The 22,460-nt window shown below is 57.5% G+C and overlaps 1 protein-coding gene across 3 annotated transcripts in view; it reads left to right on the top strand.

Moving 5' to 3' along the window:
* The window catches only part of Zswim4 (zinc finger SWIM-type containing 4), a 37,861-nt gene that overhangs the window by 12,721 nt on the left and 2,680 nt on the right, over window positions 1-22,460 (top strand). Inside the window, exons 12-16 of one of the 3 annotated variants that reach the window (XR_007210411.1) lie at window positions 730-893; window positions 1,950-2,031; window positions 3,801-4,816; window positions 13,407-13,410; window positions 20,301-20,311. Coding sequence is in view for 1 of the 3 variants with exons in the window: in XM_048342367.1 (XP_048198324.1) it covers window positions 730-893; window positions 1,950-2,031; window positions 3,801-4,663 (1,109 nt within the window). In the remaining 2 variants the exon portion in view is untranslated. Of the gene's footprint in view, window positions 1-729; window positions 894-1,949; window positions 2,032-3,800; window positions 5,530-13,406; window positions 13,411-20,300; window positions 20,312-22,460 lie in introns of those variants that run through there. The other 2 variants (XR_007210410.1, XM_048342367.1) reach the window with 2 other exon arrangements.

The raw sequence follows: 22,460 nt of genomic DNA, 5'->3' as shown, positions 1-22,460 counted from the left end.
TCAAGAACCCTACTCTCAACCACTGAGCCACACCCTTTACTTTGTAGAGTTTAGGGGGGAAATCAGCCTAGAGGGGTGGCTCCCAGCTATTTAGGAGACTGAGCTATAAGGATGGCTGTCTGGCTACAGGCAACCCCAGGCAGGAAAGTCCATGAGACTTTATCTCCAGTTAACCACCAAAAAGCTGGAAATGGAGCTGTGACCCAAGTGGTAGAACTCTGGCCTTGAGTGAAAAATCTCAGGTACAGTACTAAGGCCCTGAGTTCAAGCCCCAGAACCAGTAGAAAAGAAAACAAACAGCCAACGTCTGTGTATCCCCTCATGTGTATTGCAAGTTTCCAGGGCCCTGGGAGGCAGGTAGCATGCTTTGGTATAATGCACTTTAAAGGTGGCAAAGACACTGAGAGGGCAAGTGACTCGTTCAGAACCGCACAGCACATGAGTGCCACGATAGAAATTCAAACCCTGGCATTCTGTGGCCAGAACTGATGTCAGATGATTAGCCGATGCTGGTGGCACAGGAATGGAAGGACAGGGCAGACCACAGGCACTGGGGAGGAGGACCATTAATGTGTGGATCTTTCCAGAAGAACTGCCTAGATTGGCTGTAGACCCATGTGTATGCCCCTGGCAATGGAAGCCCTGTAGGCAGGTCCTCTGGCCGTGGCACCTGGTGCCCGGTTGAGGAGGAAGGGGTTCAGCCATGTCCTCATCCCTCCTGCCACCCAGGAGACCCCAAGTGGCTGCATGCGGTGCTGGGCTCCATCCAACAAAACATCCACTCTCCGGCCTTGCTCTTCAAGCTGGCGCAGGACGCCTGCAAGACGGCCACCCCGGCCAGCGCACCGCCGGACACTACGCTGCTGGGCATCGCGCTGGAGCTAGGGCTGCAGGTGAGGCTCCTGGGAGGGGGGTCTGGGCCTGAATAGTCACCTTGCCTTGGGGGCGTGACTTGCTTAGACACGCCCCGTGTGGGCGGGGTCAGCTGCCCCCTTTAGGCGTAAAGGTCTAAGCTCCCCTCTGTGGGTGAAGCTGGACAGTGAAGAGGCAGGGCTACACTGGAGAAGGAGCCAGGGCGTATGCCAGGGGCGGGGGGTAGGCCGGGGCTCTGTGGCAGGGGCGGGGCCCAGTGGTCCACCACTTGCTTGGCATTTCTGCATCCTGCAGTGCCAGGAGGGCAGGGACGGAGCCTGGGACTGTTCCTGGGTACTATTGGTTAAGACCACTAGTATGGGTGGGGCTAAAAGGAAGGATGCGGCAGAGTCAACCACTAGGAGCGCCCTTGGGGGTGGGGCTTGGATGGGAAGGCAAGTTGGAGGTTGGCAGATTATACTGAAAGCCTGAGCCAAGGAGGGTCCTGAAGGTGAGTAACCACCCTGGGCGTAATGTCCCTGGTTGAAAAGTTCTAGACGGTTGACCTGCAGCTCAATATCTGGTTCATTCCGAGGGGGTGGAGCATGGAATGGTCCAGCCAGGGCAAGTCTGGCAGGGCTGGCTGGCGGGCAGGGCGGCAGCCTGTAGTGGGAGGGGAGAGAGGAGAGTCCGTTGAGGGCATGGCCCCCAGGGGCCTGCGAAACGGGCCTGAGGGGCTGTAGGAGGCCTGCAAGGGCCATGCCAGAGGTTTTTCTTTCTTTTTGAGACTGAATCCCAGTAGCTTATGGTGGCCCTGAACTCAAGCTCCTCCTGCATGCTGGAATTACAGGAGGGCCTTGCCATGCCCAGCTAGTACTTTTATCTACCTTTTATAATTTAAGAGCCTGAGGCCCAAGAGATGAGTCACTGACCCAGGTTTACCAGGATCGACTCAACCTCCAGACCTCCTTGGGCGCCTCAGGGACACACACACACACACACACACACACACACACACACACACACACACACTGTGGCTCCCCAAGTTGCCTGGAGACTCTGAAGAACTCCTTTCTCTTCTCTACACCCCCCTGCAGGTGATGCGAATGACCCTGAACACCATGACATGGCGCCGGAGGGAGATGGTACGCTGGCTGGTCGGCTGTGCCACGGAGATGGGTGAGAGCCTTGGGAGGGACGTGTTGCCTCCCAGTTCTGGTTCCAGTCCCTCTGGGGGAACTTGGTGCAGGCTTTTCTGAGGATGCAGACTGTGCTGGGAGAGGAGAGAGAGGGGATGGAAGGGCCAGACTAAAACAGAAATTGGTCCCAAATCCTAGTGTCCTGCACATGTGGTTCCAACCCAGCCCACCTCCTTACTGCTCCCATGGAAAGCGATTGACTTTCTATCCACTTGTAGTATGGTAATGCACACCGGTAATCCCAGCACTCAGGAGGCGAGAGGCGGAGGCTGGGCTGCACAGCGAAACCCTGTTGACTCAAAAAGCCAAAGGCACCCCGGGTGCCCATCTCACACCTGTCATCCTAGCTACTCAGGAGGCTGAGATCTGGGGATCACAGTTTAAAGCCAGCCCTGGCAGGAAAGTCCATGAGGCTATTATCTCTAATGAGCCACTAGAAAACCCAAAGTGGTGCTGTGGCTCAAGTGGTAGAGTGCTAGCCTTGAGCTGAAGAGCTCAGGGACAGCGCCCAGGCTCAGAATTCAAGCCTGATGACTAACAAAAAAACAAACAAACAAACAAAAAAGAGTGCAGCTGGGAATAGGGCCTAGTGGTAGAGTGCTTGCCTCATATACATGAAGCCTTGGGTTTGATTCCTCAGCACCACATATATAGAAAGTGGCCAGAAGTGGCACTGTGGCTCAAGTGGCAGAGTGCTAGCCTTGAGCAAAAAGAAGTCAAGGACAGTGCTCAGGCTCTGAGTCTAAGCCCCAGGACTGGCAAAAAAAAAAAAAAAGCCAAATGCTGGAGAGAGAGAGGTGTCATGCAGCACTTGTATGAACACTCTGTGTTTCATTCTCAGGACTAATGATTGATGATTGCTGCGTGCAAGTGGCTCACCCCTGTAATCCTAGCTACTCAGAAGACAGTCCTGGGGATTGTGGTTTCAAGCCAGCCTGGATGGCAAAGTCCCCAAGAGGGGTTTTTTACATGTTGTTGTTTACTGTTTTTCTCCCAGTTGTGGGGCTTGAGCTCAGGGCCTGAGCACTGTCCCTGGCTTCTTTTTGCTCAAGGCTAGCACTCTGCCACTTGAGCCACAGCCCCACCTCCAGCTTTTTTTGTGTATATGTGGTACTAAGGATTTGAACCCAGGGCTTCATGCATACTAGGCAAGTACCCTACCACTAGGCCAAATTCCTTGGCCCTGAGCTTTTTCGCCAAGGCTAGGGCTCTATCACTTGAGCCACAGCGCCACTTCAGTTTTCTGGTGGTTCATTGGAGATAAGAGTCTCATGGACTTTCCTGCCTGGGCTGGCTTTAAACTGATAGCCTCAGATCTCAGCCTCCTGAGTAGCTAGGGTTAGCATTGTGGGCCACTGGTTCCTGAGATTCTTATCTCCAATTAGCCACACACCCCTCTCCAAAAATAAAAATTAAAAAGGGAAATGGAACTGTGGCTCCAGTGGTGGAGTGCTAGCCTTGAGGGAAAAATCCAAGCACAGAGTGAGAGGCCCAGGGCTGGGGATTTTTCTCAGTGGAAGCAAAGCTCTGAATTGGGTCCTAGAGCACCCGTGTAAATCCAAGCCACCGGCTTCCATCCCCAGGATCAGAGTAAGACTCTGTCCAGCCTAGTGAAGAAATGGTGGGGTAATGGCCCCCAGCCCTGGCTACCCAGCGGGTTAGTGCCCCCCTCCTCCCCCCCGGGCATGGGCACAGGCCAGTCCTGGGGTGTCCCTGAGCCTCCTCCCTTCCCTCCTCTCCCCATCCCAGGCGCTCCCGCCCTCATGAACGTCATGAAGAACTGGTTCTCCCTGTTCACCCCAGTGGAGGCGGCCACCCTGGTGGCGGTGACGGCTACCACGCACACCACGCTGCTGCGGCTACAGCTGGACGCAGCCCGGCGCGAGGAGCTGTGCGCGTGCGCGCGAGCACTGGCACTGCAGTGCGCCATGAAGGACCCGCAGAACTGTGCGCTGCCCGCGCTCACGCTGTGCGAGGGCCACCAGGCCGCCTTTGAGGCCACCTACCAGATCGTGCTGGACGCGGCGGCCGGAGGCCTGGGCCACGCGCACCTCTTCACGCTGGCCAGGTACATGGAGCACCGGGGCCTGCCCTTGCGCGCCTACAAGCTGGCCACCCTGGCGCTGGCGCAGCTCAGCATCGCCTTCAACCAGGACAGCCACCCCGCCGTCAACGACGTGCTGTGGGCCTGCTCGCTCAGCCACTCGCTGGGCCGCCACGAGCTGTCAGCCATCGTGCCCCTCATCATCCGCAGCGTCCACTGCGCCCCGATGCTCTCCGACATCCTGCACCGCTGGACCCTGCCCGCTCCAGGCCTTGCACCCCTCGGAGGCCCCCGCAGGGCGGCCAAGCCGCTGGGCGCCGATCGCGCCCCACTGTGCCAGCTCCTGGACGCCGCCGTGGCCGCCTACATTGCCACCAGCCACTCACGCCTGACCCACATCAGCCCGCGGCACTACGCCGACTTCATTGAATTTCTGGACAAGGCCCGGCGGACCTTCCTGCTGGCGCCCGACGGCCACGTGCAGTTTGCCCAGTTCCTGGAAAGCCTCAAGCACACATACAAGGGCAAGAAGAAGCTAATGCTCTTGGTGCGGGAGCGGTTTGGATGAGGGGCTCGTGGGTGGCCCCCCCCAAGCAATCTCCTGGCACCTGGTTCAGTATTAAGTCAGGGAAAGAGCCCAGCCCAAGGGGAGGCCCCCGCCTTGTGTGTGCCTAGCTGTGTGCTATCCGTGTGCCAGACTCAGGAGCAAAAGCCATACCATGTGTGTCTGGGATCCCCCAACCACAAGCAATAGGCAACCTCCCGCCCCCAAGTTGCAGGCCTAGTTGGGGCCCCCCAGCAGGAGCTGGGAAGCGGGACTTGCCAGAAACTGGCCGTCCCAAGCCACTGTAGCAGACCACACCCACGCAGGGTAACCCCCGAACTTGATGTTAGCTTATCTTGAATCCCTTTTACATTCTTCCTCCCTGCTCCTCCACTGCTCAGGGGCCCCATTATTGCAGCCCTGCACCCCCAGCCAGGACCAGTGCCCCCCACTGAAGAATCAAGAGATGACCATAGGCCTGGGTTACATACCTCACCCCACCCCTAGGCCTCTGTCTAGCCAGGACCCCCCATTTCCTAGGCACCAGGGTGTGGCGGTCACCACCCCACCTCAAGTCACTGGATGCTGGACGCACAACTCAGGAAGTAGCCTCAGCCTGAGCTTCCCTCCCAGCCAGGTGTTGGGGAAACAACCATAAGAGAGCCAGCGACCCTCCCCCCCAACTCCCCATGTCCCCATCTGGAATTGGAGGGCAGCTTGGTGTGTTCTCACTCTGCCCATCTCCCACCAGCTTCACCCCAATGTCCCCCTCTCCCTGGAGATGGGGAGATGGAACCCTGCTCCTCACTGCTCTGGCTTCTCCTTTCCTGTACGTTAAGGAAAAATTAGCGTCGTTTTGTAAGCATTTTTTTTCTATTTATTGAACCATACGTTGTATTTCCTTTTGTCATTTCTTTTTGTTTAGTTTTTTTTTTTTTTCTCTAAGATGGGAATGCAGCTTCGTTTTGACTTTGAGCCCCTGGGTGAAGCCTCTTTGCCCCCACCCCATTCCGTCTGCAAAAATCCTGCACCTCCCTTCTGGGAATTTTATGGGAAGTAGCGGAGGGCTGGATAAGCAGGCACCCCCATTCAGCCCCCAATGCACAGGCCTGGCAGCGCTGGGCACGGCCGCGAGGGGGCGCCCTTGCCGCACACACACGCGCCATGGCGGATGTCTGTCTCACAGAGGTCCACAGTAGAACCGAGGGGGTAATCCTGTGCTGTTAGGACCCGCCCTGTGGGCGTGGCCAGGGAATGTCTAAGCTGTCCCAGAGCTCTTCAGCTCAAGGCTGGCGCTCTGCCACTTCAGCCACAGCGCCACTCCCGGTTATCTGGTGGTTCACTGGAGATGAGTCTCATGGACTTTCCTGCCGGGGCTGGCTTTGAACCTCGATCCTCAGATCTCATCCTCCTGAGTAGCTGGGATTACTGGCGTGAGCCACTGGCGCCCGGCTCGTCTAGGCTTTTAGCAGTGCGAATGAGACTCTCCAGACTCCAGTAGATCACCAGGTCTGGGGCGGCCAGGAGGCCCCTGGGAGGCTTCCCGAGAAGCAGCTCCTTTCCAGCCTCTGGAATCTAACCGTGTTCCCCCGATTGCCGCCCTCCGGGGTAGCTGAGGACAGTAGGCTTGGAGGGTAGGCGGAGCTGCTGATGGGAGCCTTGCCTGCGCGCGCAGCCGAGGGCGGGGCTTCGGCCGGCGCTGGGCCTAGCGATTGGCTAGCAGCCCCGCCGTGCAGTCTGCGCGGGCAGATCGCGGGGTGGTGGCGTGGTCTGGGGCTCCACCTGGCGGCCTCGGCTGTTATTGCGCCCGCCGGCGGCCCTGGTTCCCAAAATGTCAGCCTTAGACTTGGGGCCCACTTCTGTCACAAAGACACTCCAACCCTAGCTCCTCGGAAAGATACAAGGCACCCAAACGGCTCTGCCCCCCCCTCCCCCCGCAATCTGGACAGTGCCTTAGGTCACAGCCTCCCATGTTACTAACGATCTCAGGTCCCAGTTATCCCTGCATGTCTCCCCTCGGGGTCACCCTACAATCCCTCGTACACCCCTGTGGGTCAACCTTGTAAGCCTTCTCTGTCCTTAGGGATGCATTTCCACCTTCCAGGTAGCGAACAGGTGAGGCCAGGTGTGCAAATCCACCAGCACAGCAAGCTGGAGGCCCCAAATCACAAAAGCATCGAAATAAAACCAAGCCAGCCTTTATTTCATGGAACCACAGGTGTGGCACACCGTACACATTCGGATCCCTCCTGCCTCGGGTTCCAGTCCTGTCTCAGTGCATGGGTGTGGCAAGATGCCCGGCTAGCCCTGGGCAGGCATATGGTGTGTATGTCCTGCAGGAATGTGTATCTGTCCCGTACAACTGGCTGAACTCAGGACATCTCACTCACACTTGAGGGTTTTTTTGTTTTTTGTGTTCATGGGACTTGAACTCAGGGCCTGGCCACTGTCCTTGAGCTGTTTTGCTCAAGGCTAGTGCTCAAATACTGTTAGCTACAGCTCCACTTCCTGTTTTCTTATGATTAATTGGAGACAAGAATCTCAAGGACTTTCCTGCCTGGGCTGGCTTCGAACTTCAATCCTCAGATCTCAGCTTCGTGGATAGCTAGAATTACAGGCATGAGCCACCTGAGCCCAGCCACACACGTTTATTTGCTCTAGGCTTGGGCTCTACTACTTGAGCCACACCTCTGCTTCTGGCTTTTTGCTGCTTGATTTGAGAGAAGAGACTCATGCACGTTTCTGCTTGGGCTGGCTTGGAACTGTGATCCTCAGAGCTTAGCCGCCTGAGTACTTAGGATGACAGGCAGGCAGGAGCCACCGGCACCAGGCTATGGGCAGATTTTTAAAGCCTTCCAAGCCCCCAAAACCACCCTGAGAAAAACTCAGCTTTCTTGCCTCCCAGCATGCTGAATTCAGTTCGGGCCAGAGTGCTTCCGGAAGATGGAAGTTGGCATTTAACGGCCAGGGGCCTAAGACAGCTTCCTCTTGAGTAACTAACTGGCTGCCAAGAAGGTGCAGGGCAGGGGCGGGGTGTGGGGGGGAACAACAGTGTTCCCCCAGGGCTTAGGAAAGGGGGAGCCTCAGACACACAGGCTTCAGTTCCCTAAAGAAAATGCAGCTCTGATTGAATTTTTTTTTTTTTTTTTGCCAGTGCAGGAGCTTGAACTCAGGGCCTGAGCAACTGTCCCTGGCTTCTTTTTGCTCAAGGCTCTACCTCTTGAGCCACAACGCCACTTCTGGCTTTTTCTGTGTATGTGGTGCTGAGGAATCAAACCCAGGGCTTCATGCATGCTAGGCAAGCACTCTACCGCTATGCCACATTCCCAGCCCTTGATTGAATTTTTGGTGCTAGTCCTTGGACTTGAACTCAGGGCCGGGGCACTGTTCCTGAACTTTTCTTCTTAAAGCTGGTGCTCTACCACTTGAGCCACAGCTCCACTTCTGGCTTTTTGCTGGTTCATTGAAGATAGGAGACTCACACTTTCCTGCCTACATCAGCTTTGAACCCTGATCCTCAGATCTCTGCCTCCAGGGTAGCTGGGATGACAGGCGAGAGCCATAGGTGCCTGGCTGGCTTATTTTTAATGTTAGGGAAACGCACACCCTCAGACACCAAACCATCCAGTCCACAAGTGTGCCGCAGCGCAGCTCGAGGTGTGGCCATTTGGGGTGAAGGGTTCCCCGATGCAGATGTTCCATGCCTTCCTGCAGTCCCAGACTCCGGGGATCCTGTCTCAGCTCCTGGCATCCATTCTCCCATCGATGACGAGGGCTGCAGGCTCCGAGGGGGCTGGACTCCTGTTCCTGCTGAACTGAGCCAGTGCGATCAAACCAACTGTGTTTCAGCTCAGTAGGCACAGGAGGCATAGCCCGGGGAGGCTGGCCAGCAGGGCAGACAGACATTGGAGGAGGTCGGAGCCGGGGGGCGGAACTTAGCCACTGTGAACATCACGTGGTATAAACCCTGCTCACAAGTAGCTAAGCCCTGCTCCTCAAGCCACAGATCACAAGGTGGAAAGAGGGGTGCTGGGGGCTCCCTGCCCCCCAATCTCAGGGTTGAGGTCATCTCAGCCACAGCGATGGCCCCGAAGGTAAAGCTCAGGGTCAGTTGGAAATCCCTGGCAATGTGATTTGTGACTGAGCAGCAAATCCCATCCCCAGGGACCCCAGCCGGCCATGGCACACGGGCTGTGGGCAGAGGTGGGGGGATACCAGGTAGCACTGGACTGTGGTCACCTGGAGAGGAGAAAACAGAGGAGGTGATGAGATGTGGGAACATCATCTGGTACACCCAAACGCCATCTTCAGAGGTCGGCTAAGACAGCTGCCTCAAAGCCAGTCACCTGAGGCTCACACTGGTCATCCCAGCTCCTCAGGGAAGCTGAGATCTGAGATCGTGCTCAAAGCCAGCCTAGGCAGGAAAGCCCCTGAGACTCTTATCTCCAATGAACCACCAAAAAGCTGGAAGAAGAGCTGTGGCTCAAGTGGTAGAACACCACCCTTGAGTAAAAAGAGAGCACAGGATACAGCACCCAGGCTCTGAGTTCAAGTCCCAAGACCAGCACCAAAAAAGAAAGGAAGAAAGCGTTCTCTTAAGCAGGAAGATCCCTGAACCCCAGAGAGAGCCTCAGCCTCACCCTCAGAGAGGCAGAGGTGCCCCACCCCACCCCCCCAAAAACACAAGGATTTCATGGGCCAGGACGGTGTGCTAGAGCGCGTGCCTGGCAAGTGCAAGGCCCTGGCTCCCACCCCCAGCACCTCCAGGAGCCCTTTTAGGCCAAAAAAGGCTGCAGAGGCTCCCGGAGCCCGTTTCCAGCCATCTCATCATTCCTCCCATCCTCCACCCTCATATCCTCCACTCCCAGCCCTGCGCCCTGGGCAGGCCAACTGGGGCCACAGGGAGAGGAAGCCAGGGGAGGCGGCGGGCGGGGAGGAAGTGATATCACCCCAGCTGGCCTCACTTCCTAAAACCCTGAAGGGCAGGAGGAAATCACCAGGACCTCCTCCGGCCCAGGCCGTGGCGGTCTCTGCCGTGGCCAGTCCACCCCTCGGCAGAGCCCAGGCAGGCAGACCACAAGAGCCGTGTGAAGTTCAAGCATCCACTGTACAAGTACCCCATCTGCAAAACCCATCAAGTTCAGCCCAGCACCATGGCACCTGCCTGTAACCCTAGCTACTCAGGAGGCTGAGACGTGAGGCTCAAGAGCCAAAGCCAGCCAGGCAGAAAAGGCCATGAGATTCTTAGGTCTGATGAACCCACAAAAATTAACCAGATGGGCTTATCTGTCTTTTTTGGAGGGTGAGGAGGTAAGGGGAGGCGCAGAAATGGAGGGAAAAAGGGTGACCAAATGTAGTGGTGGCACTCACCAGACACTGTGTAGAAAATGAACTACACAACCTGTGTGTGGGTGGGGATGGAGGGGAAAAATGGAGAGAACAAGGGAAGGGGTGACAAGTCCAAAAAGAAATGCATGTTCTCTTGCCAGGCACTGGAAGCTCACACCTGTAATCCCAGCTACTCAGGAGGCTGAGATCTGAAGATCAAGGTTCAAATCTAGCCCAGGCAGGAAAGTTAGAAAAGTTCCTGAGACTCTTATCGCCAATGAACCACTGGAAAACTGGAAGTGGCACTGTGGCTCAAAGTGGTAGAGAGCCAGCCTTGAGCTGAAGAGCTCAGGGACAGCGCCCAGGCCCAGAGTTCAAGCCTCATGACCAAAAAAAAAAAAAAAGTATTCTTTATCTGACTTATGTAACCCCTCTGTATATCACCCTTATAATACCAATTAAAAAATTAAAAAGCCAAGTGCCCGTGGCTCACGCCTATAATCCTAGCTACTCAGGATCTGAGGATGGTGGTTCAAAGGCAGCCTGAGAAGGAAAGTTCCTGAGACTCTTACCTCTAATAAACTACCCAGAAAGGGGCTGGGAATGTGGCCTAGTGGCAAGAGTACTTGCCTCGTATACATGAAGCCCTGGGTTCGATTCCTCAGCATCACATATATAGAAAACAGCCAGAGGTGGTGCTGTGGCTCAAGTGGTAGAGTGCCAACCTTGAGCACAAAAAGGCTCAGGGAATAGGGCCCCAGTCCTGAATCAAGCCCCAGGACCAGCAAAAACAAAAAATTAACTGGACTGGAAGTGTAGCTCGTCAGCCTTTTGCTTAAAAGCTCAGGGACGGGGCCCTGCTGGGAATGTGTCTTAGTGGTAGAGTGCTTGCCTACCATGCATGAAGCCCTGGGTTCAATTCCTCAGCACCACATGAACAGAAAAAAGCCAGAAGTGGCATTGTGGCTCAAGTGGCAGAGTGCTAGCCTTGAGCAAAAAGAAGCCAGGGACAGTGCTCAGACCCTGAGTTCAAGGCCCAGAAGCTTCACATGGTGGCTCAAGCCTAAGCTCCCAATACTCAAGGGTGGGAGGGTTGTGAATTTGAGACCCAGCCTGGGGTTCCTTTGACTCAAGAGAAAAAAAATCTCAATAAAAGAATTTCACAGGACTGGAGATAGAGCTCAGAGGTCAAACAGCTACCTCGTGGCCAGGCACCAGTGGCTCACACCTGTAATCCCAGCTACTCAGGAGGCTGAGATGTGAGGATCACGGCTTGAAGCTAGCCAATGCAGAAAAGTCCTCATGAAAAAAACCTGAAGTGGCTCTGTGGCTCAAGTGGCAGAGTGCTATCCTTGAGCAAAAGAGCTCAGGGACAGTGCCCAGGCCATGAGTTCAAGAGCCATGACTGGGGCTGGGAATATGGCCTAGTGGCAAGAGTGCTTGCCTTGTATACATGAAGCCCTGGGTTCGATTCCTCAGCACCACATATATAGAAAGTGGCCAGAAGTGGTGCTGTGGCTCAAGTGGCAGAGTGCTAGCCTTGAGCAAAAAAGAAGCCAGGGACAGTGCTCAGGCCCTGAGTTCAAGGCCCAGGACGGGCAAAAGAAAAAAGGAAAAAAAAGAAAGACCCATGACTGACAAAAAAAAAAAAAAAAAAAAACCAGAAGGGGCGCTGTGGCTCAAGTGGCAGAGTGCTGGCCTTGAGCAAAAAGAAGCCAGGGACAGTGCTCAGGCCCTGAGTCCAAGCCCCAGGACTGGCCAAAAAAAAAAAAGAAAGAAAGAAAGAAAATGTTTGGGGCTGGGAATATGGCCTAGTGGCAAGAGTGCTTGCCTCGTACGTATACATGAAGCCCTGGGTTCGATTCCCCAGCACCACATATATAAAAAACGACCAGAAGTGGCGCTGTGGCTCAAGTGGCAGAGTGCTAGCCTTGAGCAAAAGGAAGCCAGGGACAGCACTCAGGCCCTGAGTCCAAGGCCCAGGACTGGCAAAAAAAAAAAAAAAAAAGAAAATGTTTGCCTTATATACGCTAGTTCCTGATTCTTCCCCAACATCACCAAATAATAATGACAATAATTTTGTTCATGGCAGCAGGAGACAGTAAACTGAGTTCAGGGGTGAGGGTCCCCTGAAACCACACAGTCTCAATGTCACTCTCTGTGGTAGGTGCTCTCACTAGAGCCCTGGGCTTAGGACAAGCCAGATCTGAATAAACCCATTCCCAATTGAAAGCCCCTCCCCTGGACAGCTCAGTGGCATCCTTGCTGGGTGACACTGGCCAAGCCACTGTTCAACGTCTCTGAGCCTCAATTTCCCCATCCACAAAGCAGTGACAGCCCGTCTCTATTCGTAAGTAGCTGGTGGCGCAGCCCTGCCGGTGCCACGTGGAATGGTTTAGAACATTGCATCTGCTGCAGAAACTGTGCAGGACAATGGAGACGAGGTTCACACACACACACACACACACACACACACACACACACACACACACACACTGGTGGGACCCTAGCACCCATTTCGAGGTGGCCGCACCAGTGGGAAATAGAGATGTCCTGAGCCAGATGCTGGTGCTCACACCTGTAATGCCAGCCAGAGTAGAAAAGTCTCTGAGACTCCTATTTCCAATAAGCACCACAAAGCAGGAAGCGGAGCTGTGGCTCAAGTGATAGAGTACCAACTCTGAGCACAAAAAAACAAAAACAAAAACAAAAAAAACACCTCAGGGGCAACACGCAGGCCCTGAGTTCAAGCCCCCAAACTGGCATTAAAAAAAAAGTCCTCATGTGTCCCTCACCTTCCACCCCTTCCTGTCTGCTTCAAGCTCCAGCCCAGCCCTGGCTCCTTGGGGTCTGGGGGTGCCCACCAGGAAGAGCTGGGCCCCACTGGGGCCGAGCTCTTCCCGGTGGGCAGCCAGGCGTCCTGCTGCCCCCGGAAGTGAGCTAGCACATTTGTGTCCCAGGCCCTGGGACGGGAAGGGCGGCCATTTGGCCAGGCCCGTTTCCTGTGGGGTTTCCCCAGCCCGGAGCCCAGGGCTGGGCCAAGGCCCTGCTCAGCCCCGCAGGCACCAACTTGGGGTGCCCCATGGAGGAGACGCTGCCCCCTCTTCCCGGGGCACGGTGGGCACACGACCATCCCTAGGGTGAAAATACCCCAGAGAGGATGGGGGCAGCTCCCCACCAGGGGGACCCCTCCTTTCCCAGACACCCCCCAAGTTCATTACACTGGGATGGGAAAATGCCCCGGGCTGCTGCCCCGCCCGCGGCCTGGCCTGTCACGGCAGCTCTGCTTAATGGAGGACATTTCACAGGCGCCCCACCCCGGCCGCCCCGCAGCGGTGACAGGGGCCCCCACGGCACCCAGGTGGGGGGAGCCCCGGGGCTGGAAGAAATGACTGGCTGCAGGCTTGAATCACTTGTTATAAATAGGGATCCACCAAAGCCACGTCCAGGCTGCCTGCACCCCAGCCAGCGCCCCACCTCCTCACCCCTCCACCCACCAACTGGAGCCCCACTACACAGGGGTGCCCCAATGTCTGCGCCACAGGTCTCTCTGCAAGTCCTGGCTTGGCGTTGAGGGAGCCGCCAGCTTTGATGAGGTTAATCCTCTGAGAACCCTTCCACAATTCCCACACCTCTCCTCAGGTGTTCTGGAAGTATGGGTGACACCCCCCCAAGTCCCGGATGGTAACTGGGGAACATGAACCCAGGGGGGTCCTTGAAGCCCCTCCTTCCCTGACACCCTCACCCACGCCCTGCGTCCTGGACGAAGGGGAGGCAGGCACTGCGCTGCCCGGCCTGGCCCGGACCCCAGCGGGCAGCCACACCCAGGGTGGCGCCGGCCCATCACCGCGGGGCCAGGCGCTGCCGAGGGTGACTCAGCCGTGCCCAGCCCGGCAGGTCTCACCCACGCCCACACAGGCCGGGCCATCTCCAGGACACCCCACAGCAGGGGAGCGCAAGACCAGAAAGTCCCCCCAAAAAAATACATTTAAAAAAATCTAATGTTGAAGTCCTAGGAGGAAGAGGAAGCAGCTCCATTGTTCCCTGTGTACAGATGGGGAAACTGAGGCAGGAGGGCCTCAGTGCTGGGCCAACAAACACCACTGATGTAAAGAAAAGCCAGCCTAGTATCCTGGCAAAAGGAACCCCTCAAAATCCCAAAGAAGGGCTTGAAGGAGCCCATATAGGATACCATGCGGCCTAAATCAGGGGGCAGTCTCCCCGATCCCCCATGGGTCCACGGAGAGCAGTCACCCCAGTAAAGTGGACGGCTGGATGGAAGGGCCTGTCCCATAGCTGGAAGGGACAAGTGGCCTCCATTTGCCTCGGGCGTGGGATGGGTGTGGGGTGGGCACGGTGGGCACAGCCCGGGGTCCCCTCGCCTCCCCTCGCTGTGGTTCTGCCGGGCAGGAATCTGCGGCGCTGAGGCGGGCCAGCACAGACAGGCCTGACCCACGGGCACGCCCTGTCCCGCCCTGGCTCTGCGTGCCAGCCTAGGGCCAGGCCCTCAGCTATTTTAGGGCCCCCCTGCCCCTGCAGGCCAACAGGGGTGGCTCGCCTCTATGATCGGGGATCCCAGTCCCAGGTGCAGCCCGCCGAACGCTTCGCGGCCCCCTCCCCAAACACCAGGGCGGCGAGGGCGCACACGTGCCCGCGTGGGGCGCCGGGGACAGCGGCCAGGGCGCGCCCCTCACGGGCCTTCAGCCGGGCACCTGCTGGGCACTGCCCACCAGCCCCGGGGGCACAGGGATCCCGCAGCCACTGGCTCAAAGACGACCATGGCACGGGCAGGGTGGGGACGGCTGGGGGGTTGGGAGGAGGCACGTTTAGCCCTGTCATAAGAAGTTAGTCTGGGGCTAAGACAAAAAATAAATAAATAAATAAGAAAATGGGCAAAACACATTGAGGTTCCCTCTGCCCCCCCCATACCCAAACTTCTCAAGTGGAGGACTCAACTCCTCCAAACTTCGCGCCCCCCTCTGCCATTCTAAGCGACCTTGATCAATACCTTCCTGATCCCTGCTCCTCCAGGCCAGGAAGGGAGAGGAGGGGAGCCGGGTGGAGGTGGGCCCGGCCAGGGCCTCCCCCTCGGAGGCCTCACCAGGGTGCAGGGCAAGAACTGGAGCCACGGCTCCCCCTCACTCCTCCGGAGCCCCCTCCCCAGATACCCAAGCCAAAGCCCAGGCAGTTGGCACCCTGGGGGCTGACGCCCCCCCTCCCGCTCCCCAAGTCCAAGGCCATGGATCCTTCAGCCCCCCCAGCTCTAGCAAGGACGATTTTAGGGGTACCCTGGAGTAGGTTCAGGGGAATGTTGGGGTCCCGGCTGTGCGCCCCAGGACTCTGCCACCGCCTCCATCATCAGATGCGGGCACCTCCACTTCCCCAGGAACTCGGGGCGACCAGGAACTGGGGGAACACCCTCCGGGGTGCGCCCCCCCTCCGCCCACGAGGGGAAGCTGCCGCCGGCCAGGCGCCGCCTGCCTGCCCGGCTCGCGGCCCCCCTCCCGGGCCCCCCGCGCCCCCCGGGGCCCCCACTTACCGGGGTGCCGCGCGCCCCGCCCGCCGCCGCCGCCGGCGCGTCCGCCCCGCGCTCTGCCCCGCCGTGGGCCCGGATCGCTTTTAAAGCCGCCTGGTGCCCCCCCACACCCACGGCCGGGCGGGCCGGGCAGGGGCGGGGCGGGGCGGGGCGGGGCGCCGCCGGCCCGGCCCCCCGCCGCCGTCCGCCCCCACGGTCTCCGCCCTGGTCCCGCAAGTCTGTCCCGCCTCCAACTTTAGGCCCAAGTTGCGCTTTCCTCCGTGTCCCCCACCCCCAGCGCCCGAGGCGCGGGGTTCTCAGAGTCTCCCGCCGCCCTTGAACTTGAACTTTCCCGGAGGAAGTCCCTCCTCTTATCCCACCCGGGCCTCGGCGGCTGCTGCCTGGAGAAGAGAGGAAGGCTCGTTGACTCCGAGCAAGGTGGTGGGGGGTGGGGGAGGCGGGTCTGGTTCCCCAGCTTCCTGCTACCCCTTTTGCCCCCCCCCCGCAGGAGCTGTTGGGGACCCCAGAATCCCCCCCTGCCTTTCCAGGACCTCTCCTTTCCTCTGTGCTGGGCGCTCAGCCTCCAGCCTCCAGCCTCCTCTCCACCGGGAGGAACACGGAGGGGTATTGTTCCCCAAGACAGGGCTCTGCTGGGGGGGGGGGGGGGACTGGCCCGGTGCCCAGGTAGGCGGATGGGGGGGGGCGGCACGGGAACAAAACCCAGCACACGAGGGCGGGCAGGGGGCCGCGTGGCCGGGCCAGCCCCCCCCCCCCACGTCGGGCTTCAGGAGGGGACAAAGGTCCACAGATACACACACCCCAGACACCCCTAGAACCACAGCCATGCCACGGTGGGGAGGGGGTCCTAAGCCCTCTGGACCACACGGTTTGTTTTTCCCTACATTTTAAAGTAGTACCATGTGGGGGGCAGTAATGCAGGGGAGGGGATCACCCAGAAATATGCCAGGCAGGAGGCACAGGCTGCGCCCCTGTGTGTCATATTAACCCTCTATTCTGAGTCTCCCAGTTTGGGTCTTGGGATTAAGGAGAGACTGGAAGGACACAAGCTCTGACTGCCATGCCTGGATCCCCGGCTGGGGAACCCCCCCCCCCCAGTTCTCTTCCCCATGGGGCCCAGGACTCAGACTGGCCCCAGCAACAGGACCCGGCAAGTTGGAGCAGGAGGGGGCAGAGCTGCCCGCCCGCGGGGCCCTGGGGGAGGATTTGGGGTGGCACAGAATTCCCCAATTCAGGGCGGGGCCGGAAGCAGAGAGCCTGGGCCTGCCACATGGCCTCCTGAGGAGTTTGAAATGAGAATGAGTTCCCTCAGGAGGGTCTGGAGTGGGGGGGGGGGGGGTCTCCCGGTCTCCCTACAGGAGAAAATGATCCCCGGGCCGGTCGCCCGCCATGGCTCCAGTCTGTAATCTCAGCAGCTCAGGAGGCTGAGTTCTAAGGATCAAAGTTGGAGGCCAGCCTGGGCAAGGAAAGTTCATGAGACTCTCATTTCCAGTTAACCACCCAAAATGTGGGGCCGTGGCTCAAGTGATACAGCAGTAACCTTGAGCTCAGGGGCAGCGTCCAAGCCTTGAGTTCAAGCCCCAGGACCGGCATAAAAAAAATAATCATCATCAAAGCATAAATGTCATGCTGATTTCTGTCCACACAGCTCCCTTAAAATTCTCCCCTGAACCCCCAGAATCAGACAACCAAGGACACCATTCATGAAAAGTTTAAATTTGGGGGCTGGGGGCGGGTGAAGGGAACTCTCTCACAGTTTCTGATCCAGTGTGTCCTTATGCTCCCCCAGGGCTCAAACCACCCCAGCGCCCTTAGCACCCCCAGGCCAAGCTTAGAGGGACCCCTCAGAGATCCCAGCCCTCTAGCTGGGTCTCTTGATATTGATCCCCATGTGCTGCAGTCCCAAGCTGTCTCTCAGACACCTGGGGACAGCCACTCGCTAATGGGATTGGAGCTCACAAAACTCACCTGTCCATTGTTTTGCTTATGACAGGGAGGGAGAAGGGAATGAAGGAGAGGTCAGGTGACCAAGGGGGCACCATGTACAAGTTAAAATATACAGTGTGAGCCCAATGCCCATGGCTCATACCTATAATCCCAACTACTCAAGAGGCTGAGATCTGAGGATCGGGGTTTGTAGCCAGCTGGGGCAGGTACATCCATCAGTCTTCTCTACAATTAACCAGCACAAAGCTGGAAGTGGAGCTCTGGCTCAAGGGGTAGAGCTCCAGCTTTGAGTGGAAAAAGTCAAGCCAGGCGGTGTATGGGATTGGGGGAGATCTGGGGTGGAGGTAAATCAGGAAAGCCCCTCCCAAAAAAAACAAGAGGCAAGATTTTATGGGTGGGTGAAGGTCCTGGAGCTTGAACTCAGGACCTCGAGCTCTAGCTTGGCTTTTTCCATGGACTCTTTTCCTGCCCCAGCTAACTTCAAAGCTCCATCCTCAGATCTCAAACCCCTGAGTAGCTGGGATTACAGGCGTGAGTCACCAGCATAGGATGGGAAGTAATGCTTTAGGAACTGAAGGCAAAGTCAAGCAGAAACCTGAGAGTAGAGATTCCCAGAGGAAAGGGAACATCTTAGTACAAGGGTCCTGAGGCACCAAAGGGCCTGAGTATTATAAAACAGGATGAAAGGTGAACATTGGTTCTACAGGCCTGTCCTTCCAGCTACTCTGGAGAGGAAATGGCAGGAGGATCTCAAGTTCAAGACAATCCTGGGGAAAGACTCTGGCTTAAAATATAAGGCAACAAGCTGAAGGCTTTTTGAATACTTGTCTAGTATACTGGTGTCTCTGGGTTCAATCCCTACTACTTCTCAACAAAATGAAGCAAAATAATAAAAATAAAAATAACAAAGGTAAAGAAAAAAAGAACAGGGGCTGGGGATATGGCCTAGTGGAAAGAGTGCTTGCCTTGTATACATGAGGCCCTGGGTTCGATTCCCCAGCACCACATATACAGAAAATGGCCAGAAGTGGCGCTGTGGCTCAAGTGGCAGAGTGCTAGCCTTGAGCAAGAAGAAGCCAGGGACAGTGCTCAGGCCCTGAGTCCAAGCCCCAGGACTGGCCAAAAAAGAACAAAAAATAAGTAAAACATTCTATTTTTGTTGTTAGTGATGGTGTGTGTGTGCGTGTGTGTGTTGTCTTTCTATGGGGTCGCAGAAATGGAGGATGGGGGGGCTGGGGATATGGCCTAGTGGCAAGAGTGCTTGCCTCGTATACATGAGGCCCTGGGTTCGATTCCCCAGCACCACATATACAGAAAACGGCCAGAAGTGGCGCTGTGGCTCAAGTGGCAGAGTGCTAGCCTTGAGCAAGAAGAAGCCAGGGACAGTGCTCAGGCCCTGAGTTCAAGGCCCAGGACTGGCCAAAAAAAAAAGAAATTGAGGATGGGTAAACAAGTGCTATGCAGTAGACACTGGAAAAGGAACTGTGCAACTTGTGGGCAGGGACAAGAGGGGGAAAGTGGGGAAAAGTGAAGGGGTGACATTGTCCACAGAGAAATGTACTCATCACCTGACTTATGAAACGGTCACTTCTCTGTACATCACTTTAATAAGGATATAATTGTTTTTAAAAAGCACTATAATGGAAAAAATGCATGAGCCCGTTCTATAGGAGCCAGGAGGAAGAAAAAGTTCAAATCCTTGCCCCCTCCTTCCCTCCCTCAACTTCGTAGCTGGGCATCCGTTGCCCAAGCAGCTGCACCTCTCCGGCCTCAGTTTCTCTATCTGTGAATTAGGGCTGAACACGTGCATTTGGCCGGATTTGGAGAAGCACACACACCGGTGGACCAGTAGGGGGGCTGGTTCTGGAGAGGACCCCACCCCACCCCATACCGTCTAGGCCGGCCGGCTAGGGCGCCCCACGGGTCATCCTGCTGCGCCTGCCGGGTACCATGGCAACGGGGAACACAGAGACACCACAGGCCCGCGGAGGAAGCTGGCGTCACGGCGGTCAGGAGGCCACGCCCCTCTAATAGAGGCCACGCCCCTGAAGGCCTCGCCCCGATTATCCAGCCAATCAAAGCCAGACCTCGCGTCGCCGTGGGGACCGGCTGCGTCCGGCCCGCGCGGATCCCACCCTGCCTCTCCCTCGCCGAGCCAAGTGCGGGCCACGCCCACATCCGGGGAAGGGCGGGACGTGGCGGCCCGGGTCTTGGCAGCCGCCTTCTACTCAGCCGCCCCAAACCCGGGCCGGGGGTCACCAGCCGGACTCGGCCACTTCTGCTTCCTAGGGGTCCCTCGAATTGCCCAGGGGCTCCCACCCGAGCTGCCCCCGGGCCAGGAGCCCGGCGCAGGGCGGGTGGCGGGGCGGGCGACGCCGGGCCGGGGGTCGGAGGGCAGGGCGCTGGGCGCCGCGGTGTCCCCTCCCCTCCGGGCCCGGCACGCGCAGGGTTAAGGTGAAACCCATTTTTGGAGGGAGAGGGTCTCCCTTATTCGTCCGCCCACCCCCCACTTTCTCGGGGATTTCGGGCCCCAGCCCCTCTGACGTCACTGGGGGTTGCTATGGCAACCGGCCGAAGTTCCCAAATAAAATTACCGCGGGCGGGTTAAGTTTCCAAGGAGGCCGCCGACGTGTAAACAATGGTGGTGGCTGGCGGGGCCGGCCGGGGCCCGTCTGCCTTGACACCCCCTGCCCCACCCCAGTCTGCCAGAATCGAGGGAGTCCTGCGGAGGGGGGGAAGAGCGTGGTCTCCCCCCACACCCCGACTCGGGACCCCATAGCGCGCGCGCAGAGAGGCGCAGAGCCACTGAGCGGAGTGCAGGGATGGGGTCACTGGGGGGCTCTGCAGGGAGAGCCCAGAGGCCTAAGGGAGATCTACCCCTCTACCCACCCCACCCCGCCCCCGACCAGCCGCTCATCCAGCTGTGGCTGCGCCCAGCTGCCTGGCTCCCACATCTGGAGGGCTGTGCGCTCACTTCCTGTCGCCCCAGCTGCCTGGAAGGAGGTAAAAATAGCCCTCCCCTCCCCCTGCCTCCGCTCCCAGACGCCGGATCGTCCCGGTCCGGGTCCCAAGTCGGGCCTAGAAGAGGAGCCCCCACCACTCCAGGCCGCCTCCTGGGGCGCCCTACTACCCACGTCAATGTCCTGGGAAGAGGGGTGCACGGAGTGGGGGAGGTTAAACAACGAGCATTTGGCTACACTTGGGTCCTGGGGAATGAATCACATTAGGAAGACCCTAACCCAGGCTACCAGGAATGGGAGTGAAAATGTCCCAGGGGCAACCCTGTAAAAGGGGTGCAGACAGCGTCCATGGTTGCTGGGCTAAGCTTGGCATGTGCAAAGACCTGACCAATGCAGAAGAAATCCATGGGGCTGGGAATGTGGTTTAGTGGTGGAGTGCTTGCCTTGCATACATGAAGCCCTGGGTCCAATTCCTCAGCACCACATATATAGAAAAAGCCAGAAGTGGCTCTGTGGCCCAAGTGGTAGAGTGCTAGCCTTGAGCAAAAAGAAGCCAGTGAGTCTTTTTAGTTTATGGCCCAGGTAATTTCTTAGCCCACAGTTTATTACTCATTCTGTCTCTGAAACTGAACTTGAACTGGATAGTAATCTGTTTTATATTTGTCAAATCTGGGACTGGCTCCCTCCAATTTTGAGCACCGGGCTGATGTTTTACCATATGTGCCACAGCACCACTTCTGGCTTTTTGATGGTTCACTGGACATAAGAATCTCACAGACTTTCCTGCCCAGGCTTGCGTTGAACCATGACCCTCCAGATCTCAGCCTCTGTGGGCCTGCCTTCCCACACCCCTAGAAACTCATGAGCATCCCAACACCTTCCTACTTCTGCATAGCCAGTGAGTCTGGTCTCAAACTCTCTATCCTCCTGTCTCAGCCTCCCAGATGCTGGGATTACAGGCAGGTACTACTGCATCCAAGCTAACATTTCTTAAATGGTATAAAGGCAGTCACTTCTCAAGACTGCTTGTCCCCTCCTATTAGAAGCCAAGCTAGCAGGAGTGAGGTCGGAGGGAGTGAGGTCGGCTGACTCCGGCCTTGGAACAGTCACCTGATTTTGAACACAGTCCTCCAAGAAACCCACTACACACCATCACCCACTGTTTGTACATCCTACCAAGTGCCAAATAACCCTCACTGCCACAAGTACAGCCACTCCGGTTGCCCTCCCCCCAGCCCCTCTTGGGCTCACCCTCCTCTGGTAAAGGATGCTGACTCCATTTCCCAATCTAGAAAATGGGAATGCCTACAAACAGAAGTCGTCTTTGGTAGTCATTAAATGCTAGCTGCTTTGGGGGAGGGGAATCTCGAAAACAATTTTCTGTTACCCAAGGCTCAAATCTGTCACCCTAGTTAGGAAGGTTGCGACCTGAGGATCTCAGATCGCGGTTCCAGGCCAGATGGAGCAGGAAAGTGTGAGACTGTCCTCTCCAAAGAACTATCAAAAGGCCAAAAGCGGAGCCGTGGCACAAGTGGTGGAGTGCCGGCCTTGAGTAATGAGTTCAGGTCCCAGGACCACACAAAGAAAAAGACTGAAGCCCTTGGCCTTGGGTCGCCGGAATCCGTCCCCCAAGCTGTCTGCTTCTGGGTCTGTGATCCCAGGCTGGGCCATCTGGGCCTGGAGCCCACCCGGGAGGGGCGGATCCAGGGTCTGGATGGGAACCCAGTTGTCCCCTCCCTGCCCCCCCCCATGTGCTCACCAGGAGGACCTGAACCCCGAATCTGGGGAAAATCATTGTCGGGGAACCCTAGGGAGTTCCCAGTGCTGCTGAAGACTCGAACCCCGGGCCGCCGGGGCGGGGCGGGCCAGCTGTTGCCTGGCAACACGCTGTTTGTTGGTGGGGGCGTGGCCGGCACGGTGACTCACCACAGCGTGATGTGGGCGGGCGGGCGCGGTGCCCGGCAGGCTGGCTGGCTGGCGGCCTGGCCCGGCCCGGCCTCGGAGGCGGCGGCGGCAGCGGCGGCGGCGGCGGCGACAGCGACAGGGACACCCC

The sequence above is a fragment of the Perognathus longimembris genome, chromosome 3, assembly GCF_023159225.1.
Source record: "Perognathus longimembris pacificus isolate PPM17 chromosome 3, ASM2315922v1, whole genome shotgun sequence".
Taxonomy (NCBI): domain Eukaryota; kingdom Metazoa; phylum Chordata; class Mammalia; order Rodentia; family Heteromyidae; genus Perognathus; species Perognathus longimembris.
The sequence above is the reverse complement of the archived record's forward strand: the minus strand, read 5'-3'. Positions and strand labels throughout refer to the sequence as shown.